This window comes from Aptenodytes forsteri, unplaced genomic scaffold (assembly GCF_000699145.1).
Source record: "Aptenodytes forsteri isolate BGI_AS27 unplaced genomic scaffold, ASM69914v1 Scaffold108, whole genome shotgun sequence".
Taxonomy (NCBI): domain Eukaryota; kingdom Metazoa; phylum Chordata; class Aves; order Sphenisciformes; family Spheniscidae; genus Aptenodytes; species Aptenodytes forsteri.
In genome coordinates this window covers 958,515-973,963 of record NW_008794448.1, presented here as the reverse complement: position 1 = coordinate 973,963, position 15,449 = coordinate 958,515, and the positions used below count along the sequence as shown (strand labels likewise).

General features: G+C 34.8%; 1 protein-coding gene across 1 annotated transcript in view; it reads right to left on the bottom strand.

Annotated features, from left to right (window-relative positions):
* The window catches only part of DPH6 (diphthamine biosynthesis 6), a 214,684-nt gene extending 201,854 nt beyond the window's left edge, over positions 1 to 12,830 (bottom strand). The window contains exons 1-2 of the mRNA XM_009290341.2: positions 12,739 to 12,830; positions 10,177 to 10,370 (exon numbers count right to left, since the gene is read on the bottom strand). Coding sequence (XP_009288616.1) covers positions 10,177 to 10,370; positions 12,739 to 12,808 — 264 coding nt within the window. The 5' untranslated portion in view covers positions 12,809 to 12,830. The remainder of the gene's footprint in view (positions 1 to 10,176; positions 10,371 to 12,738) is intronic.
* Positions 12,831 to 15,449: the final 2,619 nt, after the last annotated feature.

Genomic DNA, 15,449 nt, shown 5'->3' with positions numbered 1-15,449 from the left:
AGTTAAAGCATTTATTTTTTAAAAGGTCATGCTTTTTTATTGTCGTTTATAATATTTAAATGGCAGTGTATGAGTGTGAATGTGCACGTATGCGAACGCGGGGAACATGTGTGTTCAATACTGAACCCGTCCAACAAGCTCTGCAGAAAACACAGAATAAAAAGTTATTTGCATATTAAGCTATAATGAGGTAAAAGAGAAATCTAAATTGTAAATGAGTTTTGGAGACAAATCAATGCTAATGAACAACAATTACTTCAGTCACTGTGTGAATTAAAACAACATCATTAATAATGCTTAGGTGTTCTGCCGGTGAGCATGTCTTTAGTCCCTGGCAGATCATGCAAGACCCAGTTTAGGAGAAGCAGCAAGCACAAAGGAAGTAAGTTTAAAATTATTTTATTTTGAAGCTCCACTTCAAACAAAAACTTCAGGAAAGCCTGCACAGCTCAGAAAATCCCATCCAGTTTTAATGACTGCCCTGAATGCCTGATAAATTTTCAGATTTTCACTAGGTAACGACAAGAGAGCGTATAAACCTAAAAGATGACTAGGAACAGTCTCTTTTGTTCCCTTTCTTGCATGTAAAACAGTCAGTGAAAAATCAAAATGTTTCCTTAAGAAAAAAAGGGCTTTTGTTTGAGCTAAAAATAAGTCTAAACATTCTGTTCTTTACCTGAACGCTCAAAACCAGCTGTAGGTAGTAACGATGTAGGGAGAAACTACAGAGGGCACTGTTGTATCAGTTATCAAGAGTTGCAATGGTGACAGGGCCCAAGAACAGAAGACTGTCAGGAAAATAAATAACTAACTAAAGAAAGAATCCAGAGTTAGGAGAGCATGCAAATGCACTAAACCTAAAACAATAATAAGGCAAAAAGACTGAAGCTGTATTTCTGAAGGAAAATGGACTGAAAAAAAGGTTCACATAACAGACTGTCAGGCTGATAGGAATACTGCAGTGTACGCATTTGGCATTTTCCTTTGTAGTACTTTCCATGGAAAAGGTAACTAATCATAGCGCTGCCTTATCCTTTGCAAACAGCAACCTTTTACTGGAATTCCACCCATAATCAATGTGAAAATGAGTGATGACTGTTATGCAATTCTTCCACAGGCAGAATTTATCAACAGAAGGAATATCTCCATACTGTACAGTCCTTTTACAGTGTAAAAGGCCAGTTCTGCTTTATTCCTTTTCATAATGACAGTTACAAATCAATCATTTCTATTTTGAAAATGGTAACGTTGGTGCAATATAAACCAAATGAAATCCCAGCCTTTCCAGAAGAATTACTTTTAAATATACTGATCAGAAACAGTAAGTGTCCAGTTGAAAATAATGTAACCATGCAATTGCTGTAGGTATGACATTCATAAAGGGGGGTGTTTAAATAAGTCAGCTTAAATAGCTTAGTAATTGTATAAGAAAGCAAAATTATTTTTACAAAGAATGAGCTTCAGAGATAAAAATATTTACGAAGACAAATTTGATAAATGTTTTACTGTTCATTTATATGAAAGCTCGCCTGTCCTTGATTGTATTTTATTAGAACTAACCCCAATTACATTTCATTAAACACTAATAAATTTTAAAACATATATTACCGCTGCCTAATGAGAAGTGTAAATAATATAAAGCAGCCAGTTACCTCAGCACAGAATAAGATCATTCATTTTTTATATTTTTCATTTTTATCCTTAAAAAGCATGATGAAGATGCCAAGTAAGAAACCAAACTACCGAAATAAGATATGGATAGTACCACCTATTTAAATGAAACTGTAAAGAGAGGCGTTGCTTTTTTTCAACAATCTGATGGCAAAACCCACAAGCAGCATGTTTTACAGTACTACAGCAAAAAACATAGGACTTTTATGAACATTGACTCAAATTCACATTTAAAGAGGAAAGGCTACATGGAAGGTATTTTCAAATTAAGTTGGGCAATAACTTCATAATAAACCAAAGAATAAATGTTAACAGAGAAGATTTTCAAGCAAACAAAACATCTACCAGAAAAATGTCTACAGCTATGTGAATGAATGAACAAAACAAACAAAACCAAAACCACAGACGGTACCTGTGGATACTCACTCACATCCACATGCATAAGAACTGTGACGGTAACTATGGAGGAACTGTGTCACTAAGCATGCAAAGACAGAGGTACTACATGAAAAGAAACTGTCACAGAAAATGAAAATCCAGTATTTTTTTTTTAAATTGCAAAACCAGACAACACAAATATATTTACCAAGCAAGACCCCAGTTCCTTCACAGACACTGAGACCGGGAATTCCTTCTAAGTGATTTAAGTAATTGTTTCAAGCAACTTGGTAATAAAAGATAAATAAAAACAAAAACTAATGTGCATGTCAGAAATGGGTTTCACCCAGGTTTTGCTATCTTTGGCTTCTAAACAGGCCCTGTATGTGCTGTGTTACGTGGAAAAGTTCACTAAATTTCAAATGCGTATATATTCTGTCTTTAGCCTAATTCTGTTTCTAAGTCAGAATTATTTTAAAATTGCTGACTATACTACCAGTCCGGTAATCTGTTCAGCTCTTGTTTTTTATTAGCGTTGTTTCTAGCAGTCTAGTTTTGCTAAAATAAAGTTTCATCTTACTTTATTGTTTCCAGGTATTAATAAAATTTCACTAGTATTACTTTTATACTCCTTTTGAATTGTATATGATTGCAGGCAGGCAGGTTGCATGCATGTAAACAAAACTAACAGTTTGTTACATACAGAGTATTAATAAAAGAAGTGCATACTATCCTACTAAACATACACTGCGACACTAAGCTAAAACAGGTGAAGTTCTCAAGTTAAGATACATGTTTGTTCTATGTAAAACTTAACTGCATTTTAACTCAGAGATGTTGTAGTTCATTCCTACAGATGTGCAGTTGGATCCAAATGGGGCTGTTATTGAGGCTGAGTCTATGCATGTCACTTAAATAAAATTGAAACCATGAAAAAAGTTTTGATAACGTTTACAAAATTGACTTAAACATCTTAATGTATTTTTCCATTTAACTACAATACTCAATGCCAAAACGTTACAGATAACTCTCTAAATATTCAAGATATTTAACAAGATATTTGAGGTTCCTTTCTCCCCATGCAATACAGCACATTAAACCCAATTTTACTATCGTAATTTATTCAAAGCTTGATTATGAGCAATAGCTGGGAGAAGAAATACAGCATTGTTGATTCATATACAAGCATTTCACTTAACTACACTGAATAATAGCAGTGCTCCTAACAGAGTATAAAAGCAAAGCGATTAGAAGTCATTACTGTTAATTAGCATTCACTTTACATTGATAGGGATGAACCTTTTCTGTGCTGAACAAACGGAAAGCTTTTATCTGAAAGTCTGCCAAACCTGGTCAAGGTAGGCACCGAAATAAAGTGTCAGTGACCAGTAAGTAGAATTCAAAACAACAATAACAAAAAGGCAAAACAAAAATCTAAGGATGTATCATCATCCAATTAGTGAGATTCAGTTTTTAAACAGGAAAAGGTTTGAAGGGAATGAGTAAAACTGGAAACTCATACTTCACATTCTGCAATCTCACTGATAAAAGGAGGAAATGTGTGTTTATCAAACTGGCTGCGAGTGCACGGTTCATTTGGCGTCCTGTAAACAATGCCTGGCTGCCCATTTCCAAATGCATGTGAGAATCTTGCAACCCAGAACATCATATTCAGCAGGCAAGGTCACACTAGAGATGCCCTGGAAATGGGAAATTAGGAAAACCTGGCAATCAGAGGTTTAAAGCTGACCAGAACAAGCCCTCGGGCTTGCTTACCATCTTTCACCACCAGCCTGACTGTCTCTGCTTATTCAATATTAACACAACAAGACTGAGAGTGAGTGAAAACAACTCCACACACCTAACAGCGAGAAATACAATGATTGTATTTGTTTACATAAAGCTCAACATTTCTCACGGTAAGAAACTACCTCAAAGATGTTGCTCAGGATCCCCTTCTGGAAAAAAAATTGACCCTTCCTGAACAGTTCAGATGAGACATGGAGAATGAGAGGCATCCTGTTGATTAAAAAATTTCCTTGTTCCCATCTCATTTTAAAATTCAAACTAAAAAAAAAAAACCTAAACAAACCCTGTCTTGTGAATGGAACAAGACACATAATTATTTTTACACTGCTTAAAGCACTGCCAACTATGCAATTACTTCTTACTCTCTTCCCTTAATTCACACTCTTATTCACTGCTGATGACAATGGTCATCCCCTAGCTGGAGGAAGCTACGGAGCTCCACTCCAGAATTAATTAAAATAAAAAATAACAAGTCAATTAAAAAAAAAATAATCGTATGATGAGACAATTCAGAGTCTAGTCACTATAAAAGGTAGAGGAACTTAGTCTATGCCACATGAAAAACCACAGCAAATATTTTGTCTCAAAAAATGTATCTTGCTTTATGAAGAAGCACGGTTATTTATTTCTTGTCAGTGTAGGTAGCCATTTCATACAACTTCTAAAAGTTCACATATAACTTTCCTGTCTAAAGGCAAAAAGAAATGTGCTAAGAGATATGGACTCCAAATGTTCATCTAATCAACATGACTAGTAGAGGGCCCAAAAAATAAATTCCATTGTTTTATCTATCACTGTCCCCCCTAACTGGGCACTGAAGATTTTTTAGGATGTTTTTTCAATATTGATGTTATAATTTCACTTGCTGTACATAAATTCTATTTTTCAATTGCTGAATTATATATAAAGTTAATCTATCAAATTATCAAGGGCACAGTATTCTTGATTTGCAATAATCTTAAAATATAAGGGAAAAAATTAAGGAGGAGTGATTATTTTGGAAATTCAGCATAAAGCCAAATACCTCTTCCTATAATCTAATCTTTTTAAAAATGTTGAGAAATACACCTTTGAGGAATTAGTCTATACATCTACAAATAATTCAAATTGTAATAGGGAAAATATCAGATTTTCTTCAACTGAAAACATGGGAAATGATGACTAGAACGGAACTGTTCTTCACACTTCTGAACTCTCTGAATCCCATCAGTGAGAGGGGGAAGCTACCTACTTTGTCTGAATTTATAGACTGCAAAAATAGTTTGGTGAACAGCATGCTAAGGTCCTCAGATTACAGATTCTTGAAGTCAATCAGGATTCCATAACTGAAAATATTTAGATCTTTAATACTCTTCAGAAAAACCGCAAACCTTATTTGTATGAGTTAAGAGTACATTATTAGTCTTTATCATGTAAATATTACCACTGAAGTCACAGGGACTACCAAGAGCTGATTAAAACAGACACCTAAAAGCCAAATGACTATTTCTAAATACTTTACTGTTTCTTTCAAACACATGTTATAACAATGAAGACAGCGAAGCAATGCCTGCAGTAGAATACTACGTTACATTTATTCATGTATTTTTCCTGACGGGAGCATCTAGACGTTTGGCTGTACAAAAGCCACAGAAAGTCAGTCATCAGACTGAATCCGAGAACTCATTTTACCCATTGGCCACAGCAGCTAAATTCTGGAAAAGGGTGAAAGAAAGACTGTTTCCTTAGCATGGAAGACTATTAGCAATAACGAGGAACTGAAACCTTTATCTTCTGTGAGGGAATTAGTCCCTATCCAAAGGCCACGGAATAACCTTGTATTTCACCCATTCATCTCAAACCCTGAAGAACTGTTTCCTGAAGAACTCCAAGTCTTAGGGAGTTTCCTGAATAATGATAAGACCTAAGTTACCTCTATTCCACCTGAACCTGCACAGCCAAAGTACTTTGTCTGAGACAAAATATCATCTTAAATAACATCTAAAATTACACAGCTATTGCAATTTTAACTCTCAGACAAGAATACTTCCTGTCTTCAGTAAACATCAGTCTGGGTCCATTTCAAAAATCATGATCCTGTCCTTAAAAAATAACTATTAAATACAGGAGTCACACTGTATTAATAAGCTCTTTGTTGCTGTAACAAAAAAACATGTTACTTATTCTTAGTGACTGACTGAGTTACAAGATCACTGCTCCAGAATGTGACAATATTTTAGAAAATAAATTTTCTTTCTTTCCCCTTCCACGTTACTGATAAAATTAAAAAGTGCCACAAACAAAGGCTATTATTATTCAAACGTTTCATACATCCAATATATCCAATATCAATTCTTGGTTTTCAGCTGATGATCAATGGATGATATCATTATTAATAATCTTCAGTCCTGAGATACAATATATTAATTTCTGTCAAGTGTACTGTTTTTTTGTAAACTTGCAGGTTCTGAACCCACAAAGTGCACCACAAAAAGAACTCTGACAGAAATAACATGTTAAAAATGAAAAAGCACTGAAAATCAACTTGCATGCTTTATAATAAACATGGGGAAATATATTACAAAGAAACTATAAATAGAATCAATTTTTGAAATACTAATTTAAAAAAACTCAAGTACTGAAAAATGTTATTGAAAACGAGGAAAAAACAGCTAAAAGAAAAAACTTTTTTATCAAGTTCAAGAATTCTACAAATTACTCCAGCAGTGGAAACTTACCAAATAAAGGCAAAGCCTTCACCGAGCAGAGGAGATAAGGCAAGAAACTTGGAAGAGGACAGAACTGTCTACTGAAACCCAGAACTGAAATAAATTATCTTGCATTTGTTTGTGTAGTCTGGAAGCTGCTACAACCACTGCCCTAATCAAAAGTTTAGCCATAGTTCCATGAGATACAGAAAACAATCCAACATTCAACCCATCTAACACCACTTCTGTATGCGCTCGCATAAAACATCAATGTATTATTTGGACTAGATCATAATTATATTGAAAGGGGAGAAAGCAGTTGAATATGCCTATATTGAGGAGTACGTTGTACGAAAGTTCCATAAAAACGCCTCCATGCTCCAGTCTTTCCAACCACTAAAGGGAAAGAAACACAGTTTTCCCACACATTTCCTGGTTTCAAAGAGAGCGCCATGATAAAACCCTGAGGGATAATTCAGATAACTAAGAAACTCTAGTGCTTACATGCTTTGCTGGAAAAAACTCTAATACGCAAAGCGACAAACATGGACAAACAAGGGTATTGGTAATCCCTATTCAGTAACATGGAGGGTAGATTAAATTATTCTTTATACTTCAGGACTTACATGTCTCACAAAGTAAATATTCTATCAGGCGAGGACTGCATAATAAGATACATTTAGACATCATATAAATACTCTGATACATTTCACAATATATATTAAATACAGAATCTAAAACAACTCAGGCAACTAAAAAATAAATATAAATTTCCTTCATACCTATCTATCATCTGGGTTTGTGACAATAAAATTAGCAGGTTTACAGTCATCGGCAGTCAATATCACTTTCTGAGTCCCGTGATCTAGAACAGGACTGTCATCCTGGGTTTCCCAGCACTGCAGGGGAATCTTTTTAGAAATCTTGTTCTCATAACATTGTTTTTAAAAACATCAAATACTTTTGAATTCATACTAGTTTTTCAAATGTGTTTTGATTTTTTACTAAAGAAGTACTTGCAATACAAGCATTCTTTACAAACTGAAAGTGAGGCACACTATGCGATTTTGATCTAGACACACCCTTCCTGTATTCTTGGGCCCAAACCATTTGACAGAAAAACAGAGCTATGTTAGTTTGACCAGTGTTTTGAAATTACGTCCACTCAAGGATGCGTTTTGACAAGTCTTCCACAGAATTCCTCTCCTCCCTTCAACAGAATACAAATTGAGCTCTCTGTTTAAAACTATTAACATCTGGGGAAAAAAATTCCTAAAGCAAAATCCTCAGTGATTAAGACTTACATAGTAAAGCTACAAAACTGCAGTTATAAATAAACCTGAAAAAATAAAAATAGAAGGCTTTCAAAGTTACTGTTAACACACAGAAGAAAAATGTTCATGTCTTTTTCTTAAAAGTAAAAACCCAAAGACTTACAGCTGCTGTAGTTTACATCCCCCTGATAATTTTGCAATTATTCATCAGAATATGCAAGACTTCTACTGAAACTTTTGCACCAGAATGTCACAGATAGGTTTGACTGTAAAGGCATGGTTACCCGAAGTAAAATAAAGGCAGTATATTGTTAATATTTATGTCTTCAAAATATCATATAGTGGAATTAATATTTCTATACAGGAAAGAAATAGTTATTTAGTTCCAGACAACTTGATAACATCTCTTTCAACTACAGTTATAATTATCATGTACAAACTTCCAAAGCAGAAGTTGTCAAGATTTAACATTAGCATTAATTTATGTCAGGCATCCATTTCTCCAAAGACAGCAAGAATCGAAAAGAAAGTATCATTTTAATTGCCACTAATCTGCCCATTTTTAATTAAATTGATCAGTCATTTATTATCTTACCCAGTGGCAGAAAGCTGTTAGTATGCAGCTTTAAGAGACAGCATATACTAGTCCTTCTAATTTCTAATACTACCATGGTTCAAAAATAATTTAAAATTGCTGTACCATATTTCTTTCAATTCCTGTGCTGCATGATATGCGCATTCCATTTAAAACCTCTGTGAAGTACTCTAGAGCATAATCATAGAATCATTTAGGTTGAAAAAGACCTTTAAGATCATAGAGTCCAACCGTAAACCTGACACTGCCAAGTCCGCCACTAAACCATGTCCCTAAGCACCACATCTACACGTCTTTTAAATACCTCCAGGGATGGTGACTCAACCACTTCCCTGGGCAGCCTGTTCCAACGCTTGATAACCCTTTTAAGTGAAGAAATTTTTCCTAATATCCTACTAAACCTCCTGGGCAGCCTGTTCCAACGCTTGATAACCCTTTTAAGTGAAGAAATTTTTCCTAATATCCTATCTAAACCTCCCCGGTGCAACTTGAGGCCGTACAGCCTACATGCACTGTTCTCCTGTTTTGTAGTCTCATACTCCAACACAGGTGTATGATCTTGATTTTACTTTAGAGGAACATGATTCCCCTGCCAAAATTGTTTAGCAGATGTAACATTTGACTACAACATGGTTCAGGAAGACTCTGCACTCAAACCACGTTCTTAGGTCTTATCTGCATGTTAATTTTTTTTAAACTGAACAAAGAATAAGCCTGAAGCTTTTAGGTCCATGAATCTCAAGCCTCATTTCGATGGAGGAAAGGGGGCTAGAAAATGTTCAATACCTGAACTGAAGACTACAAATATCTGTAGCTGAAGTTTCAGAAAGTAGTCTACCAGTTTGATCAATAAAATTTAAACGTGTATTTACTTTTTTTAAAATAGCAATTAATATGATTTTCTGAACATTATATCATTTTAGTACTGTGCACTGCAGTCATCAACACAATTAACTGGAATAGACACAGCATGTCCGCTCAAACTTTGTGTAAAACCTCTGGAGTCAATGGGAGGTTTTCTATTTATTTCAATGAGATCTGATTTAATTCCAGTGGAAAATAAAGCATACAGGAAACATTTTGGAAAAGAACAGAGAATAAATTTCACATGTTTTAGGAAATACGCTCATTAGCTCCCTTTAATTGGTTTTATAGCTAAAAAGGATTAATATATATTATTGCTATTATGTGATATATTAGAATATAGTTACAGGGCTACCAGAATCAAAACTATCATTGTAAAATACTCTGTAATACTTTGTGACTGATCTGCAACATACAAACAAATAACAGATTCTGGTTTACAGAGCGTAAGTGTACACAAACGGAAATGTCTAGACATTACTTTCCATACATTGACAAATGCACAAAACCCAGAAGATCTCTCATTCCAGTAATCAAGCAATGCACTGTTTCAAATATGAAACTGCATAAACATTTTATTTATAGATAATTTTTACAATTATGTTTTTTGTAGTATATGCTGAGCACCTGTTACAGGTGTTTTTATTAAATAGGAACAAAGTTTTGGCTTGAAATGGGGATTAATAAGTCTGACATACATTGAGGAAAAAGGAATAAAGTTACGCTATGTATTTACAGTGCCAGGAAGAACAAAGGAATAGAAATAAAACTTGTAAAAGTGTTCAAATTTTTTCTCAAAGCTTTCCTTAAATACCTAAGTGGATCATTTACTTAAATTGATAAGTGAGTTAAGCAATATAATTGTCCCCAAATATTTAATTCTTTTCATTCAGCATACCTTAACAAGTTTCATGAGGTGGTACAGGTCTTCAACCTCATCTTCCTGACATGTGGTATACACTCTTCCAGTATTTACACTGGTACCTTTTATGAAACCACGGTAGAGTGGCAAATCCAATGCATCAGCATATAGGTCAACGGCATGGTGTCCTACTGTCTGATACATATAGCTGTCCAATTCATCAGTCTGCCCTGCCACAATTAAGAAACAATCATATTAGGTGTATTATTTCAACAATTACAGATAACCATAATACTACAAAGCACAGAGAAAATCTAAATGTTAGTATTTTTTGGTTCACAAACAGATGTTTGGTGACAATACCTCAATAAACATGGAAAGAACAAAAAAAATAGGTTTCTCCACCCAACAGACGTATGGAGAGGAAGACATCTGTCACAAACATGCTGCCTATTTGGAAATTGTGGTGTCTATTTCTTCTTTAGCATTCCTCCCTGCTTCATCCAAAAATCTTGTAATGGTCAATCCTGCTCCTATTTATATGGTAATTTTAATAGGAACACAGTTCAGAGGCACAAACCCAGATGCATTTCAACATACTCAGAGCAAGAAATTTGGAATGCACTGCAACACTGAGAATAAGCAATAGGTTGTCAAAATTTCCAAAAACTTTACTGTTAAAAGTGTTACCATGGTCATCAAGAAAAAAAGAGGAGATTATTTCTGCTTACGTAGAATAAAAGTAGATCGCTACAATGTTTTGACATCACTTAATATACAAAAAGAAATCTGTTATAATATCCAGGCCCTTTCTACCTTCACTCCTTTTAAAAATTAAGCTTGAAAGGAAATCAACTCTTTGCTGCTATTTCCTTAACCAGGAGAAAAATTTAACTGCATTTTCTTACAAGCAGTTTGTAGCTAGCAGGTAAGAAAAAAACAGCTAAAATGCAGACATCATGGATTTGAATTAAATCTCAAACTATACGGTAAACCGTTTACATATAAAATCTTTCAGATAATTTTTCAAACAGATTGATAAAGCAATACACCATTATTGGTGAAATCTCCACTTATTAAAAGCTAACACAGTTCACTATTTTAATGCTAATTTGTAATACTGGAACTTCTCTTAATTTACACAGACACATCAAGTATCTCTGCTGTATACCTATGTAGCACATCTTGCAAAGAGAAAGGTCTGCATCGTTGATCAAGATAACTAATTTGTGACGTAACAATTAGGTCATGTCACATTTGATGCCATACAACAGATACGCTTTTGCTCGAAATAGGCAAATCCAAACTCATAATCACAACTAACCAACCTAGACCAGAAGAGTTGATTTAGAAGAAAACTCAGGGCTTTTCAACATACGTGAATATGACAAGGTCTTTAAACTGATACTCAGTTCAGAATACACAGTTTCTTTATTAATTGAGACTCTCCAGGCAACAGTGGTACAAGATAAAATAAAATGAATGGCATAGAATCCGCTATTGCCTGAAGCACCTCAATTAACTTTCCACAAAATTTCCAACTACGCACTTAAAGAGAGAATTTTATGATTTTAATGACAATATTCTACATTTCTGATGTGGATAAATTAGTTTAAAGACAACATATTTCAACAAGATTAGAGATGATTATGTCCTAGCTACCCAGAAAATAAATTGTTCCTGTACTCCCTAGCATTTGCCAGTTCCGTCCGTGACTCATTTGTGGTGGCAGCTCCCTTTTTCCTTCACTTTCTGTGTATCTTCCTACCAAACAGTTACGAGATACCATACTTAACTGTTTAACATATGTTGAACAGTTAACCTATGTTAACGTACTTTAACATTCTCCCCTACCAACTGGGAAACAACTCACTTCCTTTCCAAGTCTCACTTCAAGTTCAATTTATGCTCTAGTCCAACACAGAAGTACTCGGCTCACTCTCTCACCTCACCACTGACTTAAACTACCTGAGTTTTTCCCATTCTCTTTCATAGAAGTCAGACTAGGTGCAGCCTGTGAGGAACTGATCAGAAAGCCGGTCCAAGCTAAAAGTAAGGAAAAGGGCAGGAAAAAGAAATGCATCAAGGTCAATTCCAACCCAGATCAGTTCCTCAATCCAGTTCACAAATGCTGGGCTAGAAGAATGGAGGAAGATACACAAGGCTAAAAACGAATGAGCAGCAGCAAAACTGCATGTTTTTGGCAGCTGGAATGGTTTATGCCAGTTTAAAGCATTTCTAGAAATACAGCGTCTGTTTTGTTTGATGATATCCTCTACCACCGTTTACTATTTGTGCTACTGAACTCACACAATCTCTTTGTTTACCACCAGGAATATTCGTACTCTCCCTTTTTCAAATTGTAAGCCTTTCTTTTACTGATCTTCATCTTCTTGTGTTTTTTTTCCTTTTGAGGAAAAATGCATTTAATACGTCTCCATAACATTTTCTTTTTTCTACCTTTTTTAAGATTTCTAGATTGCGCTTCAATATGCAAGAATATAAAAACACATAAACGAACCTAATTCAGGCACAGCTATGCCTCCATTGTTTCTAATATTAAAAAAAAACCTCCTATAAGAAATGTGGCTTTCATACCTGTGTTTTTGGCAGGTCTTAAGTTGGCTAGAGCAACAATCTGATGCCCAGCAGCAACACACTGCATCATATTATAACAGCTGTCCTTCCCACCACTGTAAGAAAAAGAAAATAGTGGCAATTAAAAGTACTGATAAAAGTTTTAGCCCCTTATGACTTTTGCCTACTTAAAAAATAATACCATCAGAGCTGCTTACAAAGTTTTGAAACAAAAAAAAGGTTGCAAAATATTAGCAGTAGGAAAAGGATGATTTCACTATACAATGTTTACTCTATATATAGTGCCTACATACAGTACCCATAAAGCAAATATCCAGTTCTGTATCTTCTTATTAATCTGAGAGGTTCCATGAAGAACAGCCACTTACACTGGAATTCCTTCAGAACAAGGACTGTCTTCTACTCCAGAGATGAATTACTCTGTACTTATTACCATAACTTGGATGAAAAAGACAATACCTGCTCCAGAGAGTTGCCAGCATTAGCAATTTGTTAAATGAAGACTGTCATGTCAGGAATAACATTTATCCTTCATGGGATACTTCGCCTAAAGTTTCAACATTTTAAACGTTCTTCCCATTCTCAAAAGCTGCAATTACTACAGGCAGTAGGTTCAGTTGACGCTGCATTAAACATACAAATTTTTTACTGCATATAACTGCAAATAAAAATAATTACTGTTGATTAAAAAAAAAAAAGGAAAAACAAACAGAATGATATTCTTCTCTGAGGCCAAGAGATGATACTCTAACACAGAGAATACAATTAATTTTGACATTCATTCAAGATCTACTGGAACCTTTTCCGCTCTCAGTGAGGAAAGAATCCTGCTCTCCTGCTGTAACTGAAATATAGTATTTTTCATGAATTTTAATCACTATCAAAAGAAATATTACAGTCTAACAATAAAACTAAGAGTCCTCTAGAATACACACTGCTTACAAAATCCACGTTCAGACTCACAGCCTTCAAACTACAACTGCAGGTGGAGATTCTGTGCAGCTTCTTTAAATGCCAAGGCACAAAAATCAGCCCAGGGCAGGAACTGGAACAGAGATCTAGACCAGCTCTGTAAAACTGCGTCTTGCCTTAGAGTCACTGAGACATGGACAGGAGAACAGATAGTACAAGCAGTCCTTGCTACAATAGACTGTCCGTTTCCTTGTGACCACGCTATTACTAACAAACTTCTTCAGCATTTCCAGCGTAAAGTTCCCACTTTTATCTAGCCCTCTCTTCAAGAGCTTGAAAGTGCGTTACAGGAATCTGACCATACAGCTATTCCCCTCAATTTCTGCTTTTATCCACGCTAAAATTCTGTATGCTGACCTTAATTTGCTGTATAACTCAAACCTAAAGAAGAAATAGTATAAATAACATGGCATCCTTTCATACTTAACAGATTTTCGTAAAGCAGTTGCTTATGTTTCAGTGCTATAAAAATAAATATAAATATGGTAATAAATAGATTCCTAATTCAAGGTTCCATCTCTACCTGACATTATTCTCATGCATACCTACAACCTTCTTCTAACCTACATATGGACAAAAAAAATTTTACAAAATCCTATGTTCATTAATTCTGGATACTCTGCTTGATAGCTTGAAAACATAGATAGCATTCACTTCATAATGTGAAATTTCAGGCTTAACAGAATCATAATGACATAAAGGCTCTTTTCTTTCCGAAGTACTTCATTCTGAAAAATAAAAGCCTCCCACTAGTTCTGATTTCAACTCCAAACACAACTTCAGAAAAATAATTATATGACAGTAGATAATTGCCTATGCTGTTTACAGCATTTCAAGATTAATTTTTTTTCAAATCAAAAATTAAAAGGACACTAGAATAAATCTATTAATCTTTTTAATTAGTTTATTAAAAAAAAACCACCACAAATCTTACCATGAGGCTACATTTAGATTTCCCACATTTGACCACTGATTACTTGATGGAAATTTGTGGAATGCTCACTGGATCACATACTACTGTACTGTTATTTATTTTCTATATTACTGTTACCATGACCCTAAAAACTAACGGTACCAAGAAACAAAACAAAATGGTTCCTACCTACAAGGCCTTCTACTCTAGCTGTGAAACACATGATGGTTAAGACCAATGAAGCCAGACAGCCCACGCTGTGGGAGGAAGGTGGACTCGGCACAGTCCCAACCTGGCTGTTGTCTAATAGACTAACAAAAAACAGAAAGGAAAAAAGCTTTAAGAAGAGAGATGAAGGCAGGCACTGATGTAGCCTGGGGACTCCTCTCAATTCTCATCACAGAAAAATATCACAAGGCCTTTTTGTAGAAAGCTGTACAAGGTTGGGCCACAATCAGGGTTAGTTTTGACAATGTTGCAAGTATGTTAACAGGTAGGCTTATAAAAAAAAAAAATACCACAAGAAAAAAAATACGGTAACCATAAAGATACGGGTCTATAAAAGACTTCTGAGCAAAATTCCTTTCTGTTGACAAGTATAACCACTTACAGTAAGAAAATTCTAGAAGAATTAAAGACTTGCAAAACATATTTCAGGTAGAAGACTGGCTTTAAAATGTCTGATTTAGCACAAAACACAATACAGGGTTTACCCCATAAATACCACCTTAAAGCAAGACTATCAACTTTAAGTGTGGCCAACATTCTAGAAGAAAAAGAAACAGGTTAAAGTAGTTTTACATATAATCCTGACCTCTTCAAAAGT